Below are 26,231 nucleotides of genomic sequence, written 5' to 3'. Positions count from 1 at the left end.
ATAACCCCCAAACATCCTTCATATTATCATAAAGGCAAACAATGCTGCTATTACCATAAATCCATGTTGCTGAAGAACCCTGATGTTGAGGACAGCGTGAAGTGGCAGAAATAGTCAAGGCCTGCAATTATGCTTCACAATACACCTTAAAATAGGTTAGAACTTTATTGTTGAATCTGGTACATTTTTGGTAGTCCTTTCCCCCTGCATGGGGTCCTGATGTGTCAGTTAATAAATTATCATGAACAGAGTGAATCTGCATGATGTAAAGGGGTTGAAAATACCACATTCTGTTACAAATATCCATATAAAAAGACTGTGATCACACTGTCATATTCCACTGTTGAAATACAGCGATGACAGTCAAGTGGGTATTATGTCTTTAATGTCATATGTTAGATTCTCCATCTCTGTTAGATACAAAATAGACAAAAATAATTTCATATATTTTTCAGAAATTTTCAAAAACATTGTCAAGTGATCACAACATAAAATAATCAATGACAATCTTAATCATTTGCAAGTAAAATGCTATTAGCAAAATAAGTTTCTTTTACTTTATCATAGACTATATAATCACAATTTCTCCATATACCCACCATGATTTCTCTGTAAATGCCTCATCATCGTGAAATAAATGACAATCTCTTTGTGATCCGTTTCAGGATTTAAAAAAAAAAGTGGCTGAGAAAAGAAAGAAAAAGCGTGGAAACACTCAATAAAGAGGCCCATCTTCTGTGCTGAATTAGGAGTTAAAATTACAGTCAAGCACGGTTCACAGAAAATTTCATATTTCTTTGAGGCACTCGTTGCCTTTCAGCTCTCCTGTCTGTAATAGCCCTGTCGGTGAGAAACGTTCGGTACTAATCATGGTTAAATAAAATTTGACCCGATAAGTGCAATCACATGTTGTGGACAGTGATAGGAGCTTGTCCAGTTGAGGCACACAATCATTTCCTTTAGGATCATTTTCTAAACAAAAGCAACATGATAAAGAAAGGAACATAACACAGAGAAAATGAATTTTCTGCATGGCCAGTCAGAGTTTCGTCATTGGTATGTGCAAGCTGTTCCAGGGTCCCATCCATAACTCCTCCTCATCCGATAATGTGTGGTCACTGTGGGACTCCAGTGTCTCCCTGCTATCCTTGTGGCTGTCAACAGAAGTCTCTTGCTCCTCATTGACACACGGGATGCTGCTGTTTCTGTCAATCAAGGCCTTGGCAAAATTGGTTTTGGACCCAAAACGCCTAAGATCTGTGATGGTGGATCCCAGAGAGCCACAGGAGGACCGAGTGTTGAGGTTGACGTCCACGTTAGAGGGAACACACGTGCCTGTTTCGTTTTTTGTGTCGTTTCCTGTGGCCTCGATGCTAATAATGGGAGGGGGTTCCTCATGAGTCACACCCAATTTGTCTAGTTTTTTAAAATGCTTACCGAGCCGGCACGGAGAGCCCACCTTCAAGTTGTTTGGGTGGGGCGGCCGCCTAGTTCGGACGATAGTGCCGTTCTGTGCGAGGTAGATGTTCCCGTTGATGTTGCTGTGGCTGTTGGGAAGTCTGTTCCGCTGGGTCTCTGTGGTGCTTTCCTCTCCTGTGGAGCTGGTCTCATTCTCCCGATCGACCACCAGCTTAATGCGCTTCTTTTTCCCAGGCTGAGGAGAAGAGAAGGGGTCGAGGTCAATATCTAGTTTTTACAAAAGGTATAAAAGTTTCTCGGAAAACAAAAATGCAAACACAAACACTGCTGGGTGGCACACCTCATATGAAGATTATAGTATTCTCAAGGATTCCTCGCCATAATTTATGCCCTTGCACCAGGAAAACTACTCAAAAAAACTCAGATTTTTAGTAGAAGTTATGCTCATGTGTATTTGAGGACTGAGGAATAACATGAACTTCAGTTCATGTACCAGAAGAATCAGTATCAGAACTGAATTTATGGCGAGAAATCTTGTTTTTTCCACGGAAAAGAACAACACTGTATACTCATAGAAAGTAATCATGCGAAAATGACAGGAAAACATTCTGTCAAAGCAGATAGTGATGCAACATGCAGAGGCTCCAAGCAGAAAAGAGCCGAGTGTTATACTAAAGGTAAAGGCATAAAAACACTCAGGGAACATCAAAGAGAAGAAGTCAAAGACGTAAGAAAGACAGGAAAACTCTGATATTTTGCAGCAGGAAACCACCAAAGTTTTTCCTTGCCAAGGGTAAATGAGGAAAAAGTCGACGTTTGAAACACTCTGTAGAGGAGAGCAATATTTCTTCACTCCCATGCAAGGGTAATTGATTTTATTCACTCTTACTTCACAGTGGACAATATATCTCTCTAGAAGGCAGTTCCTTCAGACTCTGAATCAGCATCTGACGTCGCTTCTGTTTCTTCTGAGTCCTTTGACGCGCTGCCGGCCTCTGATCCAGAGCCAGTGGCTGAAGATTTGTCAGAGGAGATGGCGTCCTCGTCCACCTCAGTGATGGGGGACAGTCCTCCGTATGTCTCCACAGAGGTGTCACCAATGCTTCTGATCTCGGAGCTGTATGGGGGACCGCTGTAGGGGGCAGAGGGCCCAGGGTCTCGAGGTGCCACACTGGACCTCTTAGCCGATGCTTCATCACTGAGCTCGCTGGCTGAATCTTTGCTCTCATCAGCAGTCTCAGATTCTTCCTCGTCCTCGTCTTCACTTTCCTCTGTGATTGTGTCCTCAGATCCACGACTCAGGCTGGACTTCTGGGAACGCCGGCTGCCACTAGTGGATCGGGAACTACCCGAACCCTCCTCGCTGGCCAGGGAACTCTTGTCTGTCATCTGACTACCGGATGAAGATCCTCCGCCGGACTCTGACCCAGACATTTTCCTCTGGCTGGACCCACGAGATGAGGAGCCTTCACTTCCTGACCCTGACTCTGCCTCGCTGGCTGTCCCTGTCCCTGATTCGGCCTCACTAAGTTCTTCACTGGACTTCTCTGATGATCTGGTTCTCTGTGACAACCTAACGCTTGAGCCAGATAAAGATGCAGCACTGCTAGCGCTACCACTGCCACTCTCACTTGCACTTTCACTTTCGTTGGTCCCACTCCCACTCCCACTGCCACTGCCACTCCCAGTACCACTCCCACTGCCACTGCCACTGCCACTCCCAGTACCACTCCCACTCCCACTGCCACTCCCAGTACCACTCCCAGCGCTGCTCTCCTTGCTGGCCTCAGTAGCTGATGATCTCATTGAAGAGCGGGCAGAAGACCCACTTTCTCGGGTGCTCCCTGAAGCCTCCTCCTCCTCAGACTCTTCATCAGAGTCCCTCTCTGTCCCTGAACCCTTTTCTGTGCTGGTCTCCTTCTCTGTTCCCGTGCCCGTTCCTGACTCTGTTTCCTGTTCTGTTTCGGACTCTTTCTCTGTATCTGACTCTTTCTCTGTAGCCGATGACTTCTCTGACTCCGAATCTTTCTCTGATTCTGATTCCCTTTCAGTCCCAGATTCTTTCTCGCTGACAGAATCCTTCTCAGTTTTGGATTCCTCATCAGAATCCCCCGGCTCTTCATCGGGCTCTTCTTCTGAGTCCACCGTGCTTTCGTTGGCATCATCTCGGTCTAAATCTACTTTCAGATAATCTCTGTCAACACTGCTTTTCTCCGAGGATTCCTCATCAGAGCCTTTCTCCTTACTGCTTCCACTTGCACCTGCTTCTGGCTCACTTTCTGTCACACTAATGGACACTTTAGACTTCTTATCATCCTCACTGGTTACTTGTGAGGCCTCCTCGTCTCTCTCGCTGCCTGTGGCCGAGCCACGACTCACACTACTCTGTGACTTCCGCCGGAGCTGTAACTTGTTGCCTAAATTGATTTTCTTCAAAACTTTGCCAAGCCGGCTGCGGGTATCAGACTTGCTGTCAATTGGTCCCATAACTGCTGGTCCGTCAGTCAGACTCTCCTGGCTATCAATGCGGCGGGCTGACATCAGTTTGGCATAATCCTTGTCCTTCTTCCCGGCACCGAACATCTTGAACATCTTGGCCCTCTTCCATGGAGATGGGCCAGAAGGACCAGCGTCAGAAGGCTGTTCTCCTCCCTTGCTGGCTGCCAGGAGTTTGCTGAGTTTCATGACAGACTTCAGTTTCTTGGCAGCCTTAGAAGGCTCGCCCCCGTCTGCTGGCTCAGCTTGTACGATTTCATCCTCTGGTGGCACATCGCTAAATGCAACCCTCTTGGGTGGACCTCTACCCCGCATGCCACCACGACCCCTGCCTCTGCCTCGGCCCTAAGACAGTCATATTTAATTTAGCAACCTTTTATAAAGATAAAGCCACAATGTTGAAAGTCACAAAGGGTTTATGTTGCTGTTACAATAATACACTGGAACATAACCTATTAAAGCAAAAATTGTTAAATCTTGACATTATCACAGAGAGCATGAAATTCCTTAGATGTGAATTAAGTGAAAAGGAAATACCTCAGGGCCATGAGGACTGTAGTAATACCCATCATCCTCCATTATCACCTCTCCATATTCATCATACATGGGAGTTATCAGCCTCCTCCGACTGCCATACTGAGGAAGGTCATACCTGAGAAATAGACAGAGAATATGGCAAATAATAAGGTTTAAGAATTACTGTGAGCTACCTCGACCATTTTAATGGTTTAGTAATCTCTAAACTAGAAAGCATCAGCAACAATTAGTTAATTAGTTTAAAAAATATCCTTCTAAACGCGACAAAGAGCCACAAGCAAATGCATTACCTAAAAAAATCAAACACCATACCCTCTGGTTCATGTTAGGCACCTGTTGTCATTAAGGTAAATGCGGTATAACGTGACTTGTCCAGTCTGTCCAGGCATTAATGTCATTGCCAGAATCATCTGTTTTTCATTTTTAACTCCTTCTCCTAAATCTTCCTCTGTTATATCAGGCTGGCTCCATTCGTGACTGGGTCTGGCTGATCTTTGAGATTTGCCAATATCTTTGATCAGGCAGTAATTGCTGTGGTGATTTGCAGCTCTTCCTCGAAATCACTGGGCATGTTTGGAGGGATATAATGAAGAAAAAAAAACATGCAGCTTTGCCAAAAATAAACCCAGCAGAGCACATATTTCCACATGTTTGTCAAAGGGGTCTAATAAATCACATGGATGCAAAAACATGCTGATATGGGAACCTGCGGAGAAACAAGTAATGCCTAAAAGCCCATTAAAACACTTTAAAACTGATCAAATGAGGTTACGTAACTCTTCTCCGATGTGCTGTTTTTCATTCTAGAGCATGTTTGGCTACACTTCTTTCATCAGGGGAGCACTAAATGAGACTATCTATCCAACCACACTCCCTACCAGAGAGAGCAGAATGCAGTTTTTGTCATTAAAATGAAAGACAAGGAAGAAGATATTTAATCATTTTTTTCACTGATTTGCGATTTCAATGTTGATGGCCAAATGTCCAGAACATGACCTGAAGACAGCGTGGATGCGACATTTTGAACATATAAATCTTACTCCAAAACATTATCCAGCATTAGGTTGTCTGCATCAGTGTGTTGGATAGATACTGATCACGTGAATTATTCTTCTAACGCTACAATGCTGAATTAGAGAGGAGCCGAAAGGAAAGAGGCAGATGGAAGTTCGCGTTGCTGCTACGGGGACCGCACAGGTGATTGCTGGATTAAAAGCTTGACCGCTGTCTAAGTGTGCCCCTCAATGCAAATACAATGAGATCAAAGGCATCCGGTCACAGCGATGATACACTCATTTGCAACAGCAGCTTTTGCAATGAACCTAGTGACATGTCATTAAAATGTAATTACAGCTTGTTGTAAATCAAGGCCAGTGTGATTTTAGGCAGAGTGAGCAACAGCTGAGGTAATTAGAGTTAGTAAAGACGACAGGTAGGTCAGTGAGTAACCACAGAGGCGATTACAGCGCTCCATTTCAAGTCATTTTTTAACATTTGTCAGATTAAAGCCTGTAAGGTGCCGAAGCTTCTCCCTGTTTTGAAAAACTTGCAGCGTAACTCCCCAGAGTTGTGCAAGTCACCTGCCAAAGAGTGGGAGAGTTTAATGAATAACAATTTCTCAGCAGCTGTTACGGCTTTGAGTTCCATGTTTTTCCTCTTTAGACCATATGGGCAATATAACAGGCAGTCTAAAACACCCTCTATCCATTAAACCATGGGAAAACACTTTCACAGTCTCAGGTGCCCGACTCAAGGCAGCATAATTGATCTCATCTGATGGGAGTAGAGAGGGTAAACGCTCGGATGGTGCGTGCTGCTGAAGGGGCAGCATAAGTTATGCTCATCATTTTATTCTGAACTTCTTTAAAATGCTCTCCTCCTCCCGAGGACCCGAGCACCGGGAGCTGGAAGGCAAGGTTGCAATAAATAAGCCCTAACGATGTAATTTTTTAACTTTAAATGAAGCGATGAAGATCAGTTCCATGGATTAGAGCACGACTGATGAAAGATGAGACGATCAGCGGGATGCGTGCTCACCCTTGGTCGTAATTATAGTAGTCTTGCGTGTAGTAGTCCTGGCCTGGGTCGATACCTGACTCCATGGAGAGTTCCTGCATTTCAGAGAGGCAGAGAGAGGAATTACTCAGCACTCCGAGGGGGAAGACTGAGGAAGAAGAGCAGCGGCAGCATACAGGGTGAGTATAGCAGCAGTATGACTACAATCCCTGTGAATTAAGAAAAGCAGGAGTGTTTCTACCTCAGGTCTCAGAAGAGATGGCCTCAGCAGCTGCTGTTGCTGCCAAAGATTAGTACAGAAGAAGGATAAGGTAATGGAAGGAAGGGACGGTCAGGAGAGACACAAACATGAGGAAGAGTTCACGCTACACACTTCAGATTTAAAGTCGGAAAACGCAGGCCTCTCTCACGTTTATTGCTAGGTCTATGTTATACACCATGGAGGAGGATTAGTAAAAATACTGATGGAAAGAAAGAAAGGAAAAAGAAAGACTAAGCAGCTGGGAGGTCAGAAATGGCAACACAAAAACTTAAACATCCTGCATATGTTTGATGCTGACAATTCACAGATTATTTGAGGGTGACAAAAAAAAGACTTTAATGTCAAGCATTGTCAAACAGAGTCACTTTATTTGGTCCCTGATTATGTTTTTTTTTTTGTCCCAACAGAGGAGAAAAAGTCATCCGAATGCTTATCTTCTGTTTGACAGGAACACTGGAGAATACAACAGACTCTCGAATCAAATCTAAACTGTAATGTCAGTGTCAGAAGTCCTATCGCGGGCATCTCATCTTAATCTCATTCAGTGTTTTCCATCAAGCGAGTTGTAGATAAGAATAATAGGATATAAGCTGCCTCAAGCCGCCTTGAGAGTGACAAAATGTCTCGGCACAACAATGAGATAAAAACACATCACAACAGGAGCGCTTACCTGTCTGCCGTAGCCTCGCCTGCTGTGTGCCGCAGAAAGGAGGAAATGAGACAAATGATGAATATGGATTGACAGCAACATTTCAAGCGGCTTCAGATAAATGAAATATTGCGTCTACAGGACTAGCGCGTCTACATTCTGCTGACCACTGAGAAAACTGCAGCTTTACTTACTGTGCATTTTCATGTGTTAAATTACAGAGTTGCAGATCTCAGTTCAGTTTAATAAAGAGTGCCTAAGGCCACAGTGTTATCTCAACCAAACAGGGAGAAAAAAAAATACAATAAATGCACAAATCAAAGAGGCTGAGAAGATTGGAATTTGAAAAAACAAAAGTCAGTGTTTATACAGACATATCTGGAGCATCTTCTTGCTGATATGAAAGGGACATTGTGATTCAGGGAGGAATTAGTGACTCAAAGAAAGTTAATAAAATTGTCTTTCGTTATCACGTCATGATGTGCCAATTTCTTTCAACAGACGGCAATGTCTGTCAGCTACAAGGAAGTAAATCATAAGAATTTCACTCCATCAGACAGACAAAGAAAACAACTCAGAGCTGTTCCCGCGGACAAGAGTGCGGGGTTTTCGGTACAAGTCAATGAGAAATGGCGAGTAATGGAGCAATCCGGCTGAAACCTCCAGGTTCACAAGCGTACAACTGTAACCTGTCCGGGCCCATAAATAATGACAACTTTCACGCTCAGATATATGGCCAAGCAATGATGTGAGCTTCCTCTGGAGAGCTGTAATCTGTTATTATGGGCTGGGAGCAGGGGACGGGGCAGAGCCATGTGGCCACACCTCCCAGGCACAGTGGATGATGGGAGTGGGATCTGATGGATGACCCGGTGGCTTGGCTGCTGGCTACTGCTGCTTCATGCGACATCAAGAAAAATGGCCCAGCGGACAGCGGCCATAGGAAGTTTGCACAAGAGGGGACTCTGGGGAAGATGGGTGATAAGGTAATGTTGTAATAAAAGATGTGAGACAGGTGAGCTCAGAATTACTGCAAGGCTTGAATACTGAAGAGCCCACTGTGTTATAGCTACAGCTGTAAGGTGATGCTGGCTTCACAAATAACTGTACATTTTCTATTGCATATTATGTAGAAAATAATAAAAATAAGACTTATTATTCTGCAAGAAAACAAAGTTACCCAACCTGTCGGAGCTGAATTAAATTAAAGGATTAGTTTGACATTTTGGGAAACACGTTTATCCTTTCTGAGAGTGAGATGAAAAGACTGATAAGCTAAACAAGCTAAACTTTTCCCTTTTTTTGTGCTAAGCTAAGCTAACCGGCTACTGGCTATAGCTTTATATTTACCATACATACGTGAGAGTGGTACGTATTGATCTCATCATTGAAAGCGAGAAAGAGTATTTCCTTAAATGTTGTATTCTTACTGTAGAGAAAAACTGAATGTATTATGTTCTGTAAGAGCAGGCGGATGTCTACATGCAACAAGGGTCTCTCTGATCAGCATTTTGTGTGTATATGGATATTAACTGTGGCCTAATTTTTTGTCTTCGGTTTGTATTATCTTGAACATACTGTGCTGAGGTCTGGTTAGTTGAGTCTATGTCATCTTTAAAGCTTCTACTCAAAACTTTTATTGTTATGTTTACCTTGATTTAAATTACTATACTAGAAAAGCAATCTAGAAATAAAGTTTAGAACAACAACCTAGATTCCAAAAAGTTGGGACGCAAATAAAACAGAATGTGATCTTTGCTGACCATTTCTGACGTGTTGCAAACAGCACAAGGACAAAATATTTAATGTTAGACCTCGTCAACTTCACTGATTTTTGTAAATATCTGCTGATTCTGAATTTGATGACAGCAACACGTTTCAAACAAGTTGGGACAGGAACAAAAAAAGACTGGGAAAGTTTTGGAATGCTCCAAAAACACCTGTTTGGAACATTCCACAGGTAGATTGGTAACAGGTGATAGAATCATGATTGGGGATGAAAGGAGCATCCTGGAAAGACTCAGTCATTGAAGGATGTTACTACATGGGCTCTGGAACACTTTGTAAAACTGTTGTCAGTAAACACAGCTTGTTTGTGATGATTACATTCTGTATTTATTTGCATTTTACATTTTACACAGCATCCCTACTTTTTTGGAACTGGGGTTGCAATTATCGAAATTTATATAATGCTTTTGATTCTGTTTTCTTTGTGTTTGTTTTTTTTCACATTACTGCCTTCAATCATCAGTCAGGGCACAAAAGAGTTTCATAAAAACCAGTTGCAAAAATGGATTATAAAGAAAAGCATCCATTAAGGTTTTCTGCTTTTTGGGTTAAAAAAAAAGAAAAAACAGCATGTGAGCTGCTAGCCTTTTTACAAAAGAGATTACCCCATGTAGTGAACATGGAATACAGAATTAGCAGGCCTTCGATCTGCCCATCAGGGGAACGTGTGATGAATCAAACATTTCATCACTCTGGAAGGGAGGTATGCTAGTAGACCATTTGCCTGAGGGCATGCAGGGTGAAACAAACACATGAAGGGTATGTGGGAGAAAGACAGAGAGGAAAGGAGGCGGAAAAACCTGAGCACAGGAAAAAAAAAAAAAAAAAAGGAAGCGATAGGGGACAGAGGCCGCATTGCAATGAGTGTAAAGAAGGTAACAGAATCTCCTGAGACGGAGAGGAAAGATTAACAAGAAGAGGCCAAGGATTGCAAAGTATTAGAGCTAACTGCAGAGGGAGAGGAAGTCGGAGAGAGAAGCACAGACAAATGGGGCAGGCAGAAGGTCAGAAGGATGGAAAAGGAAAGGAGAGGGTAACAGTAGTTGACAGTCCCACAGGCGGCGGCCCTAGTTAAGGATTGATTGGTTCTCTAATTAGCCTTTTCCAGTGTGCAGCCGAACATCACAGTGACTACTTTATCATGCTGAGAGGATCTCTACAGACATGTGAATGGACAGGTCCCCCAGAGGTTGGCTCTCTTCATTCAGCACAGGCCTGCCGGGGATCGCGGCCGACGATGTAGCCGATGCTTCGAACAACACAAGAAGATGTTTTTCACTGAGAAGTGCCAGGCCTCGTCAAGTCTGCGTTCAACTGTATTCCATTAAAATGAAAGGATTTCCTGAAGCCTGCCTCAGTGTAATATCCAATGAGTTTAATGTCATGTAATGTTGGTTTCAGTGTATATATTTCTGTGTGCCCCTCGCTGGGTGTGACAATTAGTCATTTTCTTTTCGCTGCATCATCTGTTAAGTTTATATCTCACCTTCATTCATCACTATACGTATTTCCTGTTCAATACACCTAAAAAATAATGTAATATTTCACATCAGATTAAGTCACTGGAACAACTCTCTGAATATGTTTCATCAACAAATATGCGATCATCCTTCCTGAACACTGCAGCTTATTTCGCTGAATTTGCATACCTTTGGGAAATTCTCAACAGTTATGGTAATTCTCCCTCATTTGAAAAAAAAAAACATCGAGCATTATAATTTTTGCTTTTGCCTAATTTGGCTTCTGCACGAAGCAACAGCATCCTACATGTTCATGCTCATCCTTATCTTTGTGAAGAAGCAAAATCAGCCAAATGCAGCAAGCAAATGGTGGGAAACAGACCCCGGGGTTGTGGGATTTATACATGTTGGTGTTTAGGATCATTTAATTAAAGTAACTTTGGTTATGAAATGTTAACGTTAAGATTACGAACTGAAATAACCTGATGAACGGACTAATCTGCTAACTCTGGGGTATACTTAACGCTTTCATTAGCAGTTCAGATAATTAAAACATGGAAATGAACCGAGCCAAACTGATACATGCAAGCATCTTTTATGTTCTAATGCAAGCCTCTGAGCATACTGTACAGTCAGTGTTCGCAGAGCTGAGGACATTTCTTGGCAGGTGACACTAAAATTTGATTTGCACACAACTTGTTCAGTAATAAACCATTCTGTCCCTGAAAAATCCACACAGTCAAAATTCTTTGACTTGGCTAAAGCTTAGAAAAATGCTATAAATAACGGTACAAAAAAAAAAGATTCAGAAACAACATAAAAACAGGCATGAAGATGTATAAATGGAAATAAAGAGAGACTGGAGACACAGAGGAAAAAGTCAGAATACTGTAGACTGAGAGGAAAGCTGTTCACTGAGCTCTGCAGCGTTTGGGCTGTTCGAGTTCAACTGGCTTGTCTGCTGAGCCTCCGCCGCCACGTTCAGTCGACTCGTCTTACTTTCGGTGCAGCTCAGACTTGTCGTTGAGTTGCTTCGGACTGCGGAGCTGGAGCTGGTCATTTTTGGCGTGCTCTGCTCATCCCAGGGATCGGAGCTCTGCAGTTTGTCAGCATCCTCGGCTTCTTCAGTCACTTGTGGCTTCTTGTTAAACTTGGGCACCTTGCAGTTTTTGTCTACTTGGCTGTACAGGTTGGCAACAGACCTCTCTATGTCGGCTAGATTCTGGATGTTTTTCAGGATCCCTTTCAGCTCCTTCTTCTTCCCGCCGTCAGCTTGTGATGGGTCAATGGGAGGAGGGTGTTTGCGCTCTGAAACAGGGCGAAGCGAGGACACGGGGGGCAAAGAGGCTGGAACGAACTGGACGACTGGGCGCGGCTGATCGCTAGCAGGTGAGGGAGGGGGAGGAAGAGGTGGCGGAGGTGGGGGAGCAAGCGGTTTATTGACAGGAGGAGAAGGAGGTGGGGTATTCTGAGGTTTACGAAGGTAGGAGGGTGAAGGTGGAGAAGGAGGGGGACTAGAGGGAGGAGATATGGGTGGGGAAGGGGGCTGTGGTCGCTGTGGAGGAGGAGGCGGTGGATTCTCTGGTGGGTCTGGTATGATCTCCACAGTGATCTGACAAGGCTGAACGGTCATGTAGTTGGAGATGCTGGAGCTGAACTTCCTGAGGACAGGTGGAGTTGGTCTCTGGCTTGCCAGGGGCCACGTCTCTTCGCCCTGAGTAATGATGACGCTGGGGGGCACATCTCTGCCCACAGACACGGGGCTGTAGGAGTAATCCATTATGGAAAGCAGGGTTTCTGAGGTCAGCTCTAGCATGTCATCGCTGTCTCTATCCCTGACAAGGATGGAAGCGAGGGAGCCCAGGGAGTCTCTGTTTTGCTTGAGGGTTTGTTCCTGGAGGGCCTGTTGCTCAAACTGCCTGGCCTGCTCACGGACCGACAGCTTGGTCTCCGTGCTGCCACTCAGGTGAAACGTGCCCAAACTCTCCGGCTTTCCCCTGCCTCTCATGGCCGCTTGCGCTATCTGCAGCTCCCAGTCGTCCGGGTCCATAAGAGCTTGTCTCCTTGGCACCTCGTAACTGTGCTGCCCTCCGTGAATGCGAGCAGGCATTGACCAGACGCACCCCGACTCGGCTGAGTGGGAAGGAAAAAAGGAGAACCGCTCTCTCTCGGCCCGTGCAGAGACATCAGGGCTGCTGAGGGGACTGTTGTCAACGTAGACAGGGTTGTGAGTGGTGAGCGGGTTGCGGTCGGAGAGGAAGGTCACGTTGCTCTCCGACTTGGGCAGGTTGACATGCAATGCTCCGTTGCCGCGGGCTGCAATGGCGCGACAGGCAAAGGTGCTAAGAATCCTCTGGTGGTCAGCCTCCTCAATGACAGACTTTTTAGCCCTGCCCCGGTAAAAGGTGGAGGTGAAGAAGAAAAAAAAGACTTGAAACAGGTGAAGAATGATAGTCTAAGTGTGAGCGAAGCAAAGAAAAAGGATGAAGCAAAAGCAAAAGCGCTATCATTCACTCCTGCATCTAAACTGATTATGACTCTAAGTACTGTGACTGTTGCTCAGATTATTGATTTAAATATCTTAATATATGGTTCGGCTTTCAACATCTGCCAGAATACAACAACAGATGCACATCTGTAGGCGAAATCGAATGAAAAAGACTGCTTTGTAAAACTTTCTACAATGAGTTACAAAGATGACGCGATTAAATATTGAAATAGTAAAATTCAGACGCCCACGGATATGCTGGGCTTTAGTCCAAAGACAGTGAACAACCGGCATTAACCCATATTGGATGCATTAGTGCAATCAGTCACAACACGAAGAGATGTGACAGTAAGGGCGACTGGGCACAAAAGGAGACGACTGCCTAATGGGAAGGGAGAGAGGAGACAGCTATAATGATATCTACTGAAGTGTGCTACCTCGGAACAAAGGGAGCTTCCTGACTACATGAAAGTAAAGAGACTTCACTAAAAAAACTACAAAACTTTCCAACTGCTACCACTTCTCCAAGGTAAATGAACAAAACAGGCTTTGCCAGGTAAAAAATGCATTTACGCACAAGGGTATTAATGATAAAAGAAAAAAAAAAAAACAACAACTACCATTTGAATCAAGGTTAAATACATATCAAAATCATACCCACATATATAAAGTCTATGCTATGCATAAGCTCAACTGCGATTGAAAAGGGAGGGAAATGAGGGTGCTGCTGTGCTGTATTCACATATAATGCTGATCATATTCATAGACCTCATACGTCATGTGCTTTGGGTTTACTTACTGCAGTCTGAATCCAGAGAGACAGGGGAATATAAATGATGGGGAGGACAGAAACACAGATAGATGGTAAGATGACTAATGCAGTAATGTCAGAGGCATGGATGAACTTTAGACTCAAGGGTGCATCAAGTTTTTGCATTTTGAGGGTAAGTCCTTTATTTGCTGTGTGCATCTGAGAGTATGGCACAAACGCAAAGCACACACACACATACACACACACACACACACACAGACTCACGCACACTGTACCTTTCTGCATAGCGAGCGTTTTATACATGGACTTTCAGAGTGTTTTAATGGGGTTGTTTATAAGAGCGACTCCTCTTGCTCCTTGTGCAGGCTGGAAAATAACCCCCAAAATAAACGACACTCGGCTACAAAACAATCCCCACGAGAGCTTTCCTCCTGCTGCAGAACCAGAAACTTCTGCTTGCTGCTGAGCGTTGGTCAACATCTGTTGTAAACATTGCGAAAAGGTCTTTACAGCTTGCCATTAAATTTCCATTTTCTTTTTTTAACAGCAATTGTGGTGTTAGTAGCAGTATTGCTTTAACATGCTGTAAATCAAAATTATTAAACCCAGCGGGGCAGCTGTTTGAATTCAGCCTCATTTAATCCGTGAGCATTAACATTTCATTACACGTTCAAGGTAGTATTTAACATGAAAGGTGAAATCTGACTGTGCTGATGGCAAAACACTTTGGACATAAAGGGAAGCTCAGGGAGCATTCAACAGAGGCATTAATAAAAGGAAGCTTTGAAGTAATTAATGACCAAATCAATTATTAAGCACAGGCCTGATTTTGTAAACTATATTTTATGAACTTAAACACGATCTTACCTTGAGAAAGGGTCTTGCAAAAGTCGAAGTCAAATTAGAAAAACGTACATAAGCTAAAGTCTAATCAGTGGTTATTTCAGAAGAGAGGGAGTGATATGATTTTGAATCCTGCACAAAGGTTGGTGTAAAAAGCAGGAAAATACTTAGACAGTAGAACTAGAATTCAACCTCAAATCATTCCTTCCAAGTTTGGATCTGAAAATCAAAGAAAGGAACCCAAAGAGCGAGATCTAGTACCTGCTTGTCTTGGGAAAAGGTGGAATTGGTGGGATGGGAGATGGGAGCGAGATAATAAAGGGTCAGGGTTGACTCACATGCTGCTGTCGCCCAGCTCTTCATAGAGGTTAGCAGTGGGAGCACCCGCTGGAGGCGCTTTGCCTCCTGGTGGTAAAGCCATCTGAATCCTGGCAGTTTTGGCACACTCTGCCTGTCGCCTGAGAGAAGTGTTAACAATTACAGTCACAGAGATCTGTGATTCTAGTCCATATGCAAAAAGACATTAAAAAAAAAAAACCCTCAAACACAAACTTACAAAGAAAAATCAACCCAAGACGCCAGTCTGTGCTTCTTTCACACTTAATGTAGTTAAGAAAGAACTCAGTCAGGTTAAAAAGTGAGCAGACACATCACTTATGCATGAAGTCTCTCACATGAATTAAAAATGTGTTTTCACAAGGTAGTTCTGGGAAAAAAGAGGCACCTGCTGTAACTGGTGGTAAAACTAAAAATACTGTGATGTTCAGCCATGTCTAAAGAGATGCTGGGAATAGGAAAAGCATATTTTGGGATAGTGGGATGAGGTAAAGGTAGCATCCATTCTTATTTCATGTCAACACAAAGCTTAACTTAATTTTACTATAAACTAATTGAATTAATTTAATTTGCAGCAAACAATTGCTGACAACATGGAAGTCCAGTATTCACCGACATTTCTGTCCTGGATTGTTACGCCAAATATGCAGCTCTTGTTAGCTGATTCAGCTCTCTTCACCAGCTATTTGCATAAAGTTGCGTTGATTCTCAGTGGGATCGACAGCACTAGCAACCCTTTCACCTTTGAGGGAGGCGTGGTCCAGTGTTAATACCAAAAATATTGCTTTAATGGAGCTTTGAACGCAACCCAAGAATGCTTTAGATTGCAAGAGAGCCGTGAAGTTATAATAGCCAAAGATACCTGCTGTTATTATAGAAAATGGCATGTGTGATTATACTTCTCTTCACAAGGAGGTCTAACATTAATGCATGTGCAGTTTCTGCGTAGGACACCTGAGAACTGATGAGGAACAGATCAGGCTGCTTTCTGCTGAGTGATGAGTGGAACGTTAGAGCTGAGCGAGATGTTAGGACAGAAGTCACAGAGTCTCCTTGACTTTGGGTTGATTTTTCTTTTGAACTGCAGCAGATTTTCCACATGAAGAGGAACTGTTCTGCCAAATTAAACATTCATTCTGTAACCTACAAGACGAACCAGTGTTGCATTTTTTTGTCATTGTTCTTGAGACGTTTCAAAAGGGTGGCATTAGCTGCCATGCATTTTGTTCCAACTTCACATACTCAACTCATCTTTAAATAACTAAAGAATAATTAAGATGAGAGACACTGTACTTCCCACACACACTTCACACATCGAGAGCTTGTAAAACACGAAGAAGAAAAGTTACTTACTCTTTGAACCTGGTGGTTTTGATTCAGACGAAAGCAGGAAGAGAGAGAGAGATACGGGACAAAAAAGATGAGTAACATGAGAAAATTGGGCAAGACTGTAACAGCAAGATATTTAACATTTGGGAAGTATTTTTAAAATACAGACACATGGAGCATTATTCATGCTATCCGTACTCAGACAGAAGAAGATCTTTTTATAACACACTATGTTTAGAAGAAGAAACAGGAAAAAAAAACTTTCGGTGTGTTTTCTCCAATTTCTATGCAAAGTAAGAAGCACTCAAGCCTCCAGCAGTGACTGCAGGGCTACATGCAAGGAGCCACTGCTTTTTCCTTAAGTGAATCTTCTCTGCTTCATGCCACCATTACTTATTGACAACAAAATAAAGTTATTCAAATGTCATATTCATTCCCATATTTAGGTGACAGTGAATTCTGTTGACGCGCAGAAATGAGGATATGATTCCCTAAATCATTTCATTTTACCAAAGTAATGTCGCCACCGACAAAGCGCCATCTGCTATGACAGTTTGCGCGTCAGGTCTAATGTCACCATCAGCAGATTACCGTTGTGTGTTTGGTCTGTGCATTTGCGTGAGGACGACCACTCGGCCCATCTGCCATGAATAAACATTTCCCAAGCATCACCGTTTACTTGCAGCATACCAATGATTAGAGGGTATAAGAATCTGACTCCTGCCAACCAAGAGTTCAATAACCGAGACGATCTGAACGGTGCTTTAAACAAAAAAAAACGTGAAGTGCTCAGTGTGTGCGTGAACGAGAGAGCAAGCCAGACAGAGAGAGCGTTGTTTACTGTGTGTGTGTGTGTGTGTCAGGCAGAGATGATTAAGTAGCGTGAAGACGCACTGTGACGGTCACAATTGGCTGTAGATATTTGTCACAAATGAGTGTTAATTAATCTGCTTTCACAGAGCATGAGCAGGGAGATTAGCCCAGCAGAGTGCGCAGTCAGCATGTCTGATGAGGGAGAGAGAGGGAGGCAGAGAGAGGGAGAAAGAGACGAGCAAACAGAAAGACAGCAGCCAAGCAAGAAGTGCTCTCGCTTTATCTTTAATACTTGAGAAATACAGTTTTTAGCAGTGCTGTTTGTGGCTTTGCCAGCGCTGTTCTAACAGGCCGCAGGTTACATGACGGGAAAAATTGTTTACAATCAAACAATAAATATCTGATTTGCCTGTGAGGAAAAACCCTTTCGCTAAAAAGTGGAAGACAAAGATAAAGCTCTGCGTAATTAAAATATATTTCCTTCTTAATTTCCTGACAACTGCTTAAACCTGATTAATTGATGGCAGCAGGGCAGCGATCATTACTGGGGCGAGAGGACTCACTGTTTGTAGGTGACCATGACGATGAGGATGGCCGGGATGCAGCAGAGGATGATGATGATGGCCAGGGCCAGGAGAGCTCCCTCTGTGTAGCCCACAGCCTGGGCCGCCTTCTTCACACTGGCCACGATGTCCGGAGAGCGAATCTCGAGGATACGGCCGCCCTCGCCCAGGTGCGGCTGGAACTCCTTGTTGATTTCCAGCACATTCCCGTCCAGAAATCTGTTGTTTGTGTCACATGATGAGAACAGGAAAATAGGCTTTCTAGCAGCACTGTGCCTGAGTTAGTGATTTATCTTGATCTTGCAAACTCTTGAATATCATATTTAGCTTAAAGCGGCTATAATCCATATGTTTCTAATAACAGTGTATCAAATAATGAGACAAATAATGTGACGATGTGAAAGGCATCACTTGTATCACTTGAATTATCACCTGAATCACCTGAGCGTTCTAACAAGTTCATTGTTTAGCTGTCCAGCCAGCTAGTTTACTGCTGTTTTTGGCCACAAGATGTAGATGTTTTAGGGTAAAAAGCCCTAAAAACCCACTGAACACCACAGACTCAGGACCAAACTGCAGACAGATACAGTTAGCAACTAGCTGGTGAACATAGTGGAGCATTTAGCAGCTAAAGATAGCCAGATATTTCCTTCATTAGACATGGTAGAGACCAAAAACAGAGCTTAAAGAGAGTGAATATCTTATTTAGAAACGCCAGAAACAGATGAATGATAATGTTGATCTGGAACTCCTGGATGTGTAAATAAGCAGCTGTTTTTGCACACAAGTTCAAAATATCATCATAAGAGGTGATGTTATGTGAATGATCTGTGTTTAAAACTTGTTTCTGAAGCCAAAAAAAAAAAAAAAAAAAGATTTAAGTGTCTCATTCGCTGAGAGACAATTATTTCAAGATCAGTGGCATCTGGTAATTTAGATCACCACAATATGAAAGATGTAAAAGTGATTGGGGATCTGCATGCTCCTCATTGAAATTTGTCTCTTAATTGCAAGTGATTTGTCAAAAGGAGTGCTTAAAAAAATGAATTAAATACTTGCTAAACCTGTGGCAGATTCCGCATCAACGTCGCAGTAAAATGAACATGCATACAAGCAATGCACCCACTGTTGTTCCAGTGTTATTATGTAACAACAAGCAGAGAGGCTTTCAAAAATTCAGCATCACAAGAGTGAGCACACTGCCAGATCCAATTACTGTCAATTTTTTTTCTATAGGTGAATAAATGAGTGGAGATGAAGGTTATTAAATGGCTTCTCTGGCAATCTATCCTCTAGAGAGCTCAAATGGTAGCTGCATTCAAGGTGGAATAAGGACACTCGCATGCACGAATCCACTCGCTGTTGTCTTTCTCTTTCTCCCTTCTGTGATCTTACAGCAGATATATTACATGCAATTACCCCACAACACTGTCAGACGTGTACTGCATACATAAAAAGCTTTTCTCCTCTAAACTAAATGATTTTCCTGACGGTATCTGCATCTAAGGAAGCAGATTCATATTAAAGCAGGGATGTGGGAAGTCTCTTTTTAAATTAGCTCAACTCTTTCAAAAGCTGCCACTTGTGATAACAGCGATAGTCACCAGTTGTGGCAAAAAAAAAAAAGAAGCTGTTTATATAACACAAGTGCCACCCTTCCCATGCCTCCAGCTTCAATCCCCCACTTAAAAAAGGCCAGCGGAGGCTCTCAACTGATGGTCAAGGACACTGAGATAATGTCTATAGATTAATTCAGAACATACACAAAGCACCTCTAAATGTCATCTGAGTGGAGCATTTCCAAATGAACAGAAACGGTCTCATTGCAGGCACGACGTTTCTTAGCAGCCACACGCAGAATAGAATTGGCAGCAACCAAGCATGAAGAGAAATAAAGGCAGAGGGCGTCAGATAGGTCAACGTGAGATAAGCAGGAGAGCAAATTGGTAGAGAGTGAAGGGGACGACTCTTTTGATTGGCGACTCTCATGCTCCGATGGAGTTGCCTTTTTAAGATTGGTGTCTGATCGATTTGACAGAAGGGCTGGGAAACCTGAGAAAGGTGAGGACAGGATTGTCCTCAGGTGCCCAGCAAAGGCCACTTGCTTAATAGCATGCGAGCAAGGCCTCTCAGTGGTCAAACAGGGTTTTAGCACCCAGAAATCTCTCTCTATATATGGCTCCAAATGAAACGACTGAAATGTATTGCAGCCGTATCTCCAGGCTCTTGGAACCGCCTCTGAGCTTGGCTGATGGACTGATTGAAATGCCCTGCTTCACTCTCATGTTGTCACTCCCTAACGTCACCCACTCCTGTCTCTCCCATATATCTGCCCCTTTTCTATGACATATGCACCTGCGGGATTATCAAAGCCTTGTAAAGAAAGTGAAGGCAGTGAAGAAATGGAGGCATGGGCGCCCTGAGAAAGAGACATGTGCTGACATGGAAAGAGGGCAAAGGGACTGCAGGGAAAACATGCAACACAGCAGGAACATTAGGACATCAATTTAAACCAAATGATGGGCCGTGCTTCTTGTAATAAAATTCACCCACTCACTTGAAGAGCTCCTTGGGCGAAATGGCCCTGTTCGTCAGCGGGTCAATGGCGTACACCATCAGGTCCGACTTACTATAGTCCTCTAGTTCATAGCCATCGCCATGACGACGTGGCCCGATGGACTCTACAATCACCTTAGCGCCTGGAATCTGGTCCTGGACGTGGCGCTCCAGAATACTGAAACAGACACAAAAATGTCAAACTTATACGAAGAAAGCACTGCAGGCGTAAACACTAAAAAGCAGTTCATGTCTAGACTGAGAGCCAAAATCCAGGTTCACGTTAGTCATTTCTGGCACCTCTGCCCAAAGCAATATGAGAGCCACCAATCTTAAGTACTCCATTCTGGCAATGAGTGTTCCATTGGGCAGCAGTTTTCTTCTCCACACTGGGCTCTTGGCAAAGCAAGGCTCTGATGATCCTTTTCAGGCAGAGAGAAATCCACACCTCAAATTAAAGCCAATAAAGGAAACCCTTGCCGTTTGCCTTTGCCAAAGTGGATAAGCAGTTTGAGCGCTCAGGTAAAAATGGCCCTGGATCATCACCAGCGCTGTGAAAAATTGCAGACCTCTCAAATGACATTACTGCAAGGAGCTCAACATGACTAATGTGTGTGTTTTTCAGCCTAAAGAGTAGTGTCACTTGTGTGGAAGAGACACAGCAAGCTCTGGAAAAACAAACATTAACGTCCATTTGCCTTTCAGATCGACTAATTAGACTAATCGCTGCCCCAAGAGCTTCAAAAAGATGTTTCATGAAACTCTATCATTAATTAATTTGGACTGGAAAAACAGACTCTAGAGGATGGACTTGACTGTTTCACTGGCTAATCCATGATCTTAATTGATCAATCAATGGTTACCGAACAACACAATTGAACAAACGTGTGACGTAGCGCTTCATTTTCATTAGCCCGTGTTTATTTTCATTAGTTGTTTGGCGCTGCTGGATCACATGCGTCACTCCAGCCCTTCAGAATTCATTTTCTATGCAAATGAAGGTGCCACCTTGAACCAAGTTCACCTCGTATCACAGTGGGCAAAGCACTGCGCAAAAATATGAAATGAATGCTGCAGTGTCACTTCAACCTAAAATCAATCAATGTAAGGAATATTAGAAGGCGAGGAAATGTTCAGGAACATAATAAGCTGCGCGGACGAGACGAGGCGGAAGAGATGTGGTGACGGGCACCTGTTCAAAGATGAATATTTGATGTTTTTCTCCTTATTACACAGCAGCTTGCTTTATAAAATATTAACACAAATATTTACTCTTAGCATTATGCAAACAGACATATTGGCTTCTTCTCATTCATCAGGCAATTTGGTTTTACTTTCATATTTCATGTTGCCTTACTTAATGAGCTGCTCCTTCTTCTCCTCCACTAAAGTGGGTGGGACAGTGGACACAACGACTTGCATGTCCAACGCGTTGACCACAGAAACCTGAGAGAGAGCAGAGTATTCCTTTATTGTCACACAGAGGAACCACATACAGTCGCACACTTGACGTGGTGAAACTTCTCTGCATTTTAACCCACCGCTTCAGCAGCGGTGTGCAGCCACTGTGCAGCGCTCGGGGACCAGGGTATAAATACCTCAGAGGCACTGACAGAGAATTGACCCAAGACTACGGTGGGGGAAACTGTAACCCCTGGAAGAAAAACCCATGCAAGCATGAGGGAAACTCAACACAGAAAAGCCCTCCCCCAGCTGGGACCTTCTAGCTGTGAGGCGACAGCGCTAACCGCTGAGCCACCATGCTGCAGCTGGGATGAAGGGCGAGAGGGAAAGGACCAAGTGGTACAAAAGACAGCAGAAAAAAGTTATTCACATGTGGCCAACTGTGAGTTTTGTCGACTCATTCAAATGCTTCCTTTGGTTGACCAAATGAGACCCTCTAATTGCCTGTGTGTATTTGCGCCATGCGGCAAACTTAACAGGACCTAATTCTGATGCCGCTGTTAAGTGCATAGGCAACAGCCTCTGTGCTCTGAAGCCAAATCTCCCATGCGGCTCCTGTGAAATTAGGTTTCCCCTTGAAAATTAACGAGCACCATGGTTAAGCACTCGCTGCTCTCTCATATCCAGGCAATGTCCCAGACCCTCCTTCTGTCTCGTTAGAGGCTTGTTAGCCAGACATATTTCACAGAAACGAAAAATAAGCCTGCCCACAGTCAGGAAAGATGAGCTTTGAATCGGGGGGGAAAGCTAAGCCCGATCTCAGCGGGTGTGCGGGGAAATTATTAGGAAGAAGACACGCACACAGAGATGAGAGGCACAGATACACATTTAGACAAACATAGTGACACGCGCACACACACACACACACACACACACACACACACACACACAGATGTACATAATGTGTACAGAGTTAATATGTATATCTGAAAGAATTTACTTGGATCATGAGCCAGTAGCAGAGGCCGCATGTTGAACGTCCTGTACCTACTGTTAATAATTCAGTAGACTGGCACCAAAACATTTAGCACGAGTAAACAAAAAAGCTTCATTTAAACTCAAAATGAACAAATTAGTACGAAGAAAAACAGAGCAGAGGCTTCTTCAGAATTAACAAACCTAATTTGCTCTCACATACACAGTTTGTGGTTGTTGTTCGTGGCAGGCATCTTTTCATATATTGCCAAAATGATTGTTATAACTGCCATTTGTGCCCGCTTCACCAAGCATTGCTCTATAAAACACATGTTAAGGGGGCTTGCCAGCAATTTAATATTGCACTTCCACGAAGCAGACGGAGCTGAGAGAGAAAGGAAAATGCTCAAAATCTGTGCAGCAGATTCCAAAGATATCTCGACTTTTACTCACCTCCAAGTGTGGGTCAAGCTCCAAAACGCTGGAGCCTACGCTTCCCGTAATGCAACATGAAATCATCACTTTCATCAGACCTTCCATACCTTCTCAAATTCCACGTTCACAATCCATAATGCAGACTATAAGAATAATTCAACATCTTGAGAAAAATGCTTTTTTTTTTGCTTCTGGCTCAGTGAGATGAGTAGATCAATACCACTCTCATATCTGTCCATCTGACCTTCAGACAGAGCCGGGCTAGTTATTTCCAGCTGTTTTCAGTCTTTGTGCGAAGCTAAGCTAACATACATATTACTCATCTAATACTGCCAGTAAGGGAAGAAGCAGCTTTAAACTTTTGCTTTAAAAATCCCAAAATGACAAATCTGAGATCACTAAAATGATGTCATTTGAGTCATTTATTCAGACTTGACAAAGCTCCTCCAGAGCCATTGCTTTCACAAGCTGAACAGCACTCCCCACAGACTACTAAATTGACTCTGACATGCAAAATTCGGGGAATGAACCTTTAATACGGCTCCCTGTATCAATAAATCGTAGACAGGTGACATTGCAAACCGATTCCACACTTCAAACTACCGTTCTCTGCAGAGACGCCACGATGTAGAAGCACACAGTCAAATCAATATGCCACCGGCATGCAGGTGACATATAAGCCGAGGACAGAACATGTTCACCAGCGTGTGCACAGACCAGAACATGTGCAGTACATATATTGATCATTCCAAAAATACACATATGGCATAGTAAGCACCATACTGTGTACTCACCACCACTTCGGCACTGCTGCTGAGACCTTTCCCATAGTCGTCTGTGGCGATAACTTGAAACTTGAAGTAGGACCTGCGCATGTTTCGAAACATGATGGCCGACTTGATGACGCCTGTGTAGGTCTCGATGACGAAGCTGTCCTGGCCCTCTGTTGTGGGTGGGATAATCAGCCGGTATGCCATCTCACTGTAATTCCCAGTGTCCTTATCAGTCGCCTGCAACACACGTGTAGCACACACAAACAAAGTTAGACAGGAAAACCAATGTGTTACAGTTATATAATAAGGAAAACAGGGAATACTTATTCAGAGAAAAATGTCTTATGGAAAAAATTGACTTTGTATTTAGTGATTTCCATACATCCTGAGCCATCAGCCACCAACCATTGCTTGAGCTCTTGCCCATGATGGTGGCTGTTCCGTTCCAAGCATATTGCACTTCTGGCCTCTTCCCAATCAGCGATATCAGAGGAGATATTTTATCTTCGACAGCCAATGGGAAACACCTGCTGTGACATTAGTGAATTGGGCCAGAAGGAACAATATGCTTCAAAGTCTACACAGAAAACACAGCAGACAGGATATTGTGTGCTTCGGCGTCGATTTACACCCAAAACTCCCCTGTTGTGTATCTATCTCGCTGTAATTCATCACACAATTATGAGAGGACAGTGCATCAGAGCCGCCTGGTTGTGAAACTGGGGGGTCATGCTGTTTGTTTTTTTCCTTTGGAGACGACATTTCCTTTAATGCATCCATGATTTGCTGCCATGGTGCCAAGTCATGATGTCAAAACCATTGATGGACAACCATTATAACCTTATGTTACAATACAGCGGTGTGGTGTGGAGTGGCAACCACTGACTGTTGGGTACATTTATATTAAGAAGTCATTGATCACAGCAGGCTGAAACAAGAGGTGAATGAGTGGAGCTTTTAAGTGCGCCCCCCTCCACATATTTGCTCATGATTCTTTTCCATGCAGATGTTCAGTAGAAGTAGCTGACAAAGGCTCGTAAGTTATCTCGAGTGGTTTGTTTCACACTGCTGCAGCTCTAACCATTGTTACCTGCTGTAAAAGGCTCAAGAGGAGGCAACATTTCCTGACATTTATTTGACTGTTTCGAACACTTTTAATTAAAGTATGTTGAATTGTTTGTTTCTTTTCTTTAAACGTGCAATAAGTCATTTAAAAATGTGTTTCTGTGAGCAGTACGCAGAGCCCCGGTCACTTTTCTGATGACCAGATGCCTGGTCTTGAAATAATTGTCTCTCAGTGAATGAGACACTTAACCTGGCGATATCTGATTTTTTTGTTCCTTGTGAACACAACACTGACACATTATCACCTTTCAGGCTGATATTGCAAACTGATTACCCACACAGCAGTTATGGAGCATGTTATCCTTCATTTGGAGTCATGCTTCTGTCCACCTGGTGACTGTAAAAGCAATATTCCCTCTCTTCTAGCTCTTTTCTTGTTCTCCACCAACTCCTGAGGGAAATACCTGACTCTTTAGCTGCTAACCGCCTCGCTAGGTTCACCACCTCGTCACCGACTTTGTCTGCTTGCCGTTTGGTGTCGGGCAGGGACTGTACAGTGATCTATTTTTCCCCTGACGCGACACTGTGAGAGCGGCGAGAGTGAACCAAAACAGTAAAGTTGCAGTCAGACAGCTTAACAATGAGCTGAAACTCACTATAAAGCTCAGCAAGGGGAGCTGCAGAGTCGGGTGATAATTCTCTGTAGGTTCATTGCTACCAGCCTCTCACATTAGACACTGCCATTTGATAAATTATTACAAAACTATTCATTATAGCCACTTTAAATTTGGAAATCTATTAAATTTTAGTGCCTACTTAGATTTTTTGGGTGATTTCGGGCCAGTGCTAATACCTTCTCTTCAGTGAAACGAGAAACTGACAGGCGGACCTTTTTATCCTGAAAAACAACATTTCATTTATGAGATTCTGCACGAAACCACTTCATGTCTTATTTGGCCAAACCGCAGAATTCTCGCCCTCTGAGGTGCAAGTTGTGACCGGCCACTGAGCTCACACACAGGCATCAATTTTCTGAGTGCCTGTCTGTAGCGACTGACACTGATAAATAGGAGCAATCTTTTTTTTTCTTCAGCTATTGGCAGAGGAGGGGAGGGGGAGCAAGGTCCCAGTGAAAGGGCTGCATAAATCAGCAGAGTGAGATATCCTCATTGGGTAAAGACAAACTTACTAAATATATGCACCAGCATTATATATCTAGGGCAAACCTTTTAAAAGTTATGGACAGTGGGGG

At 43.4% G+C, this 26,231-nt stretch overlaps 1 protein-coding gene across 1 annotated transcript in view; it reads right to left on the bottom strand.

Annotated features, from left to right (window-relative positions):
- Positions 1-725: 725 nt before the first annotated feature.
- Positions 726-26,231, bottom strand: part of pcdh15a (protocadherin-related 15a) — a 140,950-nt gene continuing 115,444 nt past the window's right edge. Inside the window, exons 26-35 of the mRNA XM_041947023.1 lie at positions 23,936-24,151; positions 21,685-21,773; positions 20,329-20,505; positions 17,772-17,990; positions 16,420-16,428; positions 15,069-15,188; positions 7,401-7,422; positions 6,490-6,563; positions 4,453-4,567; positions 726-1,654 (exon numbers count right to left, since the gene is read on the bottom strand). Of these exons, the coding sequence (XP_041802957.1) occupies positions 1,040-1,654; positions 4,453-4,567; positions 6,490-6,563; positions 7,401-7,422; positions 15,069-15,188; positions 16,420-16,428; positions 17,772-17,990; positions 20,329-20,505; positions 21,685-21,773; positions 23,936-24,151 (1,656 nt within the window). The 3' untranslated portion in view covers positions 726-1,039. The remainder of the gene's footprint in view (positions 1,655-4,452; positions 4,568-6,489; positions 6,564-7,400; positions 7,423-15,068; positions 15,189-16,419; positions 16,429-17,771; positions 17,991-20,328; positions 20,506-21,684; positions 21,774-23,935; positions 24,152-26,231) is intronic.

This window comes from Chelmon rostratus, chromosome 11 (genome assembly GCF_017976325.1).
Source record: "Chelmon rostratus isolate fCheRos1 chromosome 11, fCheRos1.pri, whole genome shotgun sequence".
NCBI classification, from domain to species: domain Eukaryota; kingdom Metazoa; phylum Chordata; class Actinopteri; order Chaetodontiformes; family Chaetodontidae; genus Chelmon; species Chelmon rostratus.
The sequence above is the reverse complement of the archived record's forward strand: the minus strand, read 5'-3'. Positions and strand labels throughout refer to the sequence as shown.